Source organism: Vigna umbellata, chromosome 7, assembly GCF_029865625.1.
Source record: "Vigna umbellata cultivar VRB3 chromosome 7, Vumbellata_1.0, whole genome shotgun sequence".
Taxonomy (NCBI): Eukaryota; Viridiplantae; Streptophyta; class Magnoliopsida; order Fabales; family Fabaceae; genus Vigna; species Vigna umbellata.
Window position 1 is genome coordinate 46,397,741 of NC_142171.1, and position 6,351 is coordinate 46,404,091.

At 34.7% G+C, this 6,351-nt stretch overlaps 1 protein-coding gene across 2 annotated transcripts; it reads left to right on the forward strand.

The window, feature by feature from the left end:
- The first annotated feature begins 2,122 nt into the window (after positions 1 to 2,122).
- Positions 2,123 to 5,780, forward strand: LOC124820826 (histone-lysine N-methyltransferase SUVR3). 2 transcript variants are annotated; one of them, XM_088095509.1, is made up of 2 exons: positions 2,123 to 2,810; positions 4,888 to 5,780. In XM_088095509.1, exons 1-2 carry the CDS (start codon positions 2,138 to 2,140, stop codon positions 5,274 to 5,276), a joined length of 1,062 nt encoding a protein of 353 aa, XP_087951635.1. In that variant the 5' UTR covers positions 2,123 to 2,137; the 3' UTR covers positions 5,277 to 5,780. The 2 variants fall into 2 exon arrangements, with proteins under 2 accessions (XP_087951635.1, XP_087951636.1); XM_088095510.1 differs by having other exon boundaries at positions 2,123 to 2,786.
- Positions 5,781 to 6,351: the final 571 nt, after the last annotated feature.

Consider the following 6,351-nt stretch of genomic DNA (forward strand, 5'->3'; position numbering starts at 1 on the left):
TGCAGAGGAAACTGGACGTAGCTCAGTTCGAGCGAACCAGTATAAAATCTCTTGTGCAATTATCTCTTTTGTTACCTAAACGATCCTCTTGTGAAAACTTGTAGTCACACTTTATTTCTAAACATAAGAATCTTCCAAGCTAAACGATCTTATTCATAAAGGAAGTTCTTAACAAAATGTTATAGTGTCTATATTATGAGTAGCACGTTAAAAATTGTTATTATACGAATCTATTAAGTCGAGCTTTCAATCATTTAAAGAAAAAATTCAAGAGCTCGATAAAGTGCTACATCAAAAGGATTGCAAAAAGTTTTCCTTTAACATTATTCAACCTCCTCTTCTAATGTTTTTCAGATACTTCAAAATCAATTAAGAAACTTATGATCAAAAATAAACATTCATAAATAAAAAAAGTACCGAATATAAGAGAGTTTAAAGTAGTTTACATCTCACTCCATTTCCTAGGAGATTTATTTCCTCCTAATGCATGGGGAAAAAGTTAAAACATGGAAGAAACTTCATCTCTTAGTCCTTTAAAGATGTTCTTTAAATAAAAAGGAAATGTGTAAGGAGACTCTCTAAAGTCTCTCTCTAAAATCTCTCTAATATTTCTTTGAAAAGTCCTTTAAAAGGTCTCCAAAAAGTCTCTCTAAAACAGAGGAGAAATCCTATTTTTATAGACTTTGACAGCATGGGTACAATGGTGGCTTCCATGGCTTCAGTCGTGAGGTTTCCTCCCAAGGTGAGTTTTTTCTATGGCATAAGTTGTGCAGTCTTGGGGTGGAGCCTCTTAAGATTGCTTCTATGTGAAGAATTCTTCATGGCTTAAGCCTTAGATTAGGGTTTAAGGAAACCTTCCAAGATGGGTTTTCTTCGTGTGACTCAAGCTGTTGCATTTTCTATGAAATGCTCAAAGTTTCCTTGTTGTTCTTCATTATTCAACTTTGACTCTCGAATAATATAAAAACCGTGAAAACTAGTAAAATTGGAGTAATTAACATAAATATTTAACATCAAGATAAGATAAGTGTTAAATTAATATTAAAATCAATTCATATTTGACACTTATCAATAATTCAACTTTAAACTTTGTTTTGTCCGGAAACAAATATAAAAACTAACTTAAAAGATGTATGCACGATTATAAGTTGGTTCATGAACTAAGTGGAGCGATTGCTCCCTCATAAGATAATGCAAGCTAGAAGAACATGAATTTTTCATTCTTTTTAAAAACAATAGTGTAAGTTTTCACTTAAGCTTTTTGAAAATATGTAGAAATTTTCATGTATTCAATGTTTGTGCAAGAGAAAATCTCTCTAATAGTGTTTCACTCAATCATAGTGATAATATGCTCTTTCAAGATTTTGTACCTTATCTCTAAGTACTTATCACATATTTGACACAGATCACTAAGACTTTATGATCTTGTAACATAGTTGGGCTGCACAAAAATTTTTTATTTTACAAAGTTAAGTAAAACTTACGGATAAAATATGAACCATCAATATATACAATGAGTTCATTCATTTTCCTTTTTAATTGTCCTTGAAACTTGAAGAGATGATTCATTCAATTCTTAAAGTTATTGTTTTTCATTTTTCATACACCTTTTTTTATCTTTCATGACTTTTTACTTGATACTTGACTGAACCCACTTTTCTTTCTTCACTTTCTAATTTCTATACCTTCTTTTCCTAATTTTCAATTTATAGACTTTGCTAAGCCTCTGTTATGAACCACATAACATAATTTAAATTTAGTTAATGGTTAAATATGTGTTTGGTCCCTTAACTTTCAGTGAAAATTGAAATTAGTCACTCTTCAAAATTTTGGACTAATTTAGTCCCAAACTTTAGAAATGTGTAAATTTAATCATTTTAACCAAATTTTATTAACTTTATTTGATGTTTCAAACACATTTCTTAGTGAGAAGCAAAAATGTGTCAAACAATGTAAACAACTCAAATATTATCATGAAACGTACTTGAAATATCAAATAAACTCAACAAAATTTAGTTAAAAAGATTAAATTCGTACATTTATAAAGTTTGGTGAGTAAATTAAGCGAAAGTTTGAAAGAAAGAGTAATTTCAATTTTTGGAAAGTTAACCCTTTAGTTAAAAAAGAAAAACTATATATGCAAGTGAATCTGAATGGTAGAGTCCATGAACGACAAATGCTAACGGCGGAAGAAAGTGGTCCCCCAAAGCGCTGCAACGCGAGAGAGCCTCCTCTGCTACAATGCGCAGAGCTGGTGCTACCCTACCTTAACCCTTCAGAACTTGCCAACGTCTCTCTCACCTGCAAGCCACTTTTCAAACTCTCTCGCACCATCACCATCCGCCGCGCCTCCGACGCCTCCAGAACCTTCGAGACCCTTCCGATTCCGTTCCTCAACACGGTCGATTCCCACCCATACGCGCCCTTCCTCTACACGCGATCCCTCGTTCTCTCCTCCCCACTCTCCCTCCTGCGCCAGCCCTGGGGCTCTTCGGCAGTTTCCCCCTCCGCGCAGTCTCGCCTTCTTAGCGCCGAGTCAGTGGGCTTCGTCGATGGCGAGGGCCGGGCCATGTCGGGCTGCGAGTGCGAGGCGTGCGATGGCGGTGAGTGTCCTTGTGCTGGCCTGGATGGGCTGGATGACGTTGGCAGAGAGTGCGGGCCCGGGTGCTGGTGTGGGCCTGAGTGTGGGAACCGGTTGACACGGAATGGGGTGGCGGTGAGGGTGAAGATTGTGAGGCATAGGAGGAAAGGATGGGGGTTGCATGCGGATCAGTTAATCGCGAAAAGTGAGTTTGTGTTTGAGTATGCAGGTGATTTATTCATCTAATCTAATATACGGTGATACCTCTCTTAATAATTGCTTTTAGTATACATTATTTTTATACAAGTTTAATTTTGTTGTTAATATGATAAAGTTGTGGTAACTGATTTTTATAGCGATAACTGTTGATTTGTTCACTTAACAAAATTGTGGAACACAGATTTGTCGTGGCAACTAATGTTTTTGATAACTTAACATAATTGTGCTCACACAGGCCACCCCAGCTCTGGTGTTTCCAATAATGATATTAATCTTAAAATGACAGAGTTAACTGGTAGGTCTCGACCAAGGTTTTAAATTGCAGTTGCTATCATGGTTTCCTTGTGATCCTTGACATTTGGAGCATGCGCGACTCGAGCCAGTGCAGCTACAATTGTGGTTGCATAGCCCAAAATTCCATGCTTTTGTTGCTGAAATTATGGTGGTAGACTGTTTTCTAAAAGTATTAACAAATCTAACATGAAGTCTATTATGTGATTTTAGTTTAGATCTTCAATTAAAATTAGAGTTTTCTTATGCTTAGGACTGAAGACAGTTAAGAGTACCAGCTTAAGTTTTCTCCGGATTTGATTTTTATTACAATATAAAAAGACAGTTGAGGGTTTCAACTTAAATTTTCTCAAAATTTGAGTGGGACTTTTTACTGAAAATTAATAATGTAACTCGAGAAGAAAGTTGTTATTGTCCTTTGTGCAGTTTTAATTTCAGTTCAAGTAAATGTTAGTTATTGTGATTTTAAGGATATTCTTCTTATTTATGTTATGTATTTGAGGGTGGTTGTCTTTGAATTTTGTTGATTAGGTAGATCTTCTCATTAACTTATGGTATTAGGTTGGACCCTTAGGTTATCAACTATTTGTGGGACTGAATATTTGCATTTTATTATGCTTGATAAGTATATGAAAAGAGGGGAAAAGTAAGGTGAATATAATTTTTTCCTTTTGGTTTTCATAGTCATTTTGTTTAGGTGCTTCCATTCCTTGGATTTGAACCATGTAGTGAGTTTACTTATGTGTGTACGATTATTTATTAACATTTAGGAGACCAGGAGGTTTAATGATAATATGGTATCAGAAAAAAATGGTTATATATTGTTCAGAAAGTGAGTCTCCAGGCCTTGGTAAAGGGAGGAAAATGATGTTTTAGTAATTTGAGAAAGAGGTTACTATGTAGATGTGAAGTTTGTAACTCTTTTTTTTTTTTTTTACTTTTTAGTTCATTAATTGTTTGTTTCAGAAGATACAAATAGTGGGTAGGAGCTTGGTATCCTGTATGCAATATCTTGGTTGCACTCTTATGAAATTGGTGCTAGGAGAGGGTTGATTGTCTAAGATAGTTTATGTTTTATTGTGATTGGAATTCTCAACAATACAAGATACTATCATTCCATAGCATAACTCAATTGGGTGTGAGAACAAGGTTGTCAAAACCATGATTCAACCTGCAAAATCATTTGACTAGGAGTAGGAGGGGTAAAATTTTGTGTATATTGTAGAAGCTTAATAACGTACTTGCTTTAAAAATAGAAAAACAATGAGGAGAATCTTGATTTAGTTTCCTACATGTTCTTGTTTTTCGTATTTTTAGTTCGCTTACTGAATGGAAATTAGAGTACTGTTAGGAAGTTTTGTCATAAGGTTATGAATGTTTGTGTAGTAGATTTTGAAACTTGTGTTGTTTCATTTGGGGAAGAGGGTAGATTACTGGTAAGGTGTATGAAACATTTGTATTTGTTTTCTACCACATAAAAGTTGTAACGGTACTAGTGCTTGAAGCCATCTAAAAGGTTTAAAGGTGTGAAGCCTAACCCGAACAGAGCATGATCTCTGAGTGAGTTTTTGGTACCAATTTTCGTTTAGATAAGTTAATACTATCTAGTGTTGTTAAATTTACCTTCCCACACTCGACTCAAACATATTTTCTGTCCTCGTGATACTATTTTCTACTGTTTCAAAGTCATTGTCGCTGATACTTTCTTCACTCTTTTAGTTGTTTCTTATGCATGGCTGTTTTTAATCCCCTCATGCGTGTGTAAACTTAAATCTTGGTTTCCTGTGTAATAAAAGGTGAACTCTTGACAACGAAGGAAGCCCAGAGGAGACATCAATACTATGATGAACTGGCTTCTCAGGGTCGTTTCTCTTCAGCTCTTTTAGTTGTAAGGGAACATCTTCCTTCTGGAAAGGCATGTCTGAGATTAAATATTGATGCGACAAGATTAGGAAACATTGCACGATTTGTAAATCATTCATGTGATGGTGGTAATTTAAGCACAAAGCTAGTTAGAAGTTCAGGAGCTTTGTTGCCCCGCCTATGCTTCTTTGCTTCAAAAGATATCCCAGTAGATGAAGAGCTTACTTTTAGCTATGGAGAAATCAGGAAAAGGTCAAAGGGGTTGCCATGCTTTTGCAATAGCCCTTCATGCGTTGGAACGTTGCCCTCTGAAGACACATAAGATTTATATACTTTGCCATTTAATGAGGTAACCTATGTTAAATCAAAGGAATTTTGATTTGGAAAGGTTAGTTTTTATAATTTATTCAATAAGACATAGTAGGCATTGCAAATATCCTTGTCACAGGTCGATTAGGTTACCACCAATATCTTTATGTAGTGTGAATGATTTAATGTTCACTTATGTTTTGGTAGAAGCCCTTAAGTTCATTTGACGGCTTGCTCGTAGGATTTAACACCAGATATTTTATCCTTTTTCCCGAAGTTCATGAGATGAAAGTGAATGGTGTGGTGTTCAAGTGGTGTCTTATCTTGGGTATGTTGTTCGGGGATGGGGGTTTGTGGCGTGATTAATGATACAGTAATGAGGCGATGCTTCACCCTCAAGTGCTTTCTGAATTCCTATGCTTAGAAAACATGCTTGTCTCATAATAATGATTTTGTAAAATCAACTTTCAAACATTTATTAATTTTATGATAATACGTTATCCTTCGGAATTCATTATACAGGTTTTATGTTTCTAATTTATTGTGTACAGGATGGTTGTAAATTTTGTCAAGGTATTTAGGATTTTTATTTTGATTATATTATAATTTTTTTTATCTTATAAATATAATCATAAATTTTACTTATTGAATTTGGCTTGACCAATTCAAGAGCAAAAGTAAGGTGAATGTTTCGTTAAAAAGTAACCTGCATTTGCTTGTGGTTGGTTGACAAATCATATATATTGTCTTTTAAATGAAGGTGGGTTTAAATTATATATATAGTTCATTTAGAAGACAATACACATTATTTGTACCACCAACAAAAAAAACATTTGAACCACCCACAACCTCTTGAAAAGTTGAACGCACATCTTCATTTAGAAGACAATACACATCATGACTTTTTATAGCAAACTTTGAGTGCTAAGATGGTTTAACCTTTTCTCCTATTGATCAGCAAAGTCCTCCGATACTAACTTCATTTGGCTCTTCTTCTTCATGGTCCTGTTTTGACTAAGAAGAATTGTCCGAAGGCTTCCTTTTTTATCTGTATTATAGTAATATCCTTTAAAAAGCTACCATCTATA

What these genes read in the sequence shown, in the direction of transcription:
- LOC124820826 (XM_088095509.1), top strand. Translation starts at nt 2,138, where the DNA reads ATGCAAGTGAATCTGAATGGTAGAGTCCATGAACGACAAATGCTAACG. An exon ending in GTTTGTGTTTGAGTATGCAG is followed by an intron (nt 2,811 to 4,887) that starts GTGATTTATTCA and finishes GTGTAATAAAAG; the next exon opens with GTGAACTCTTGACAACGAAG.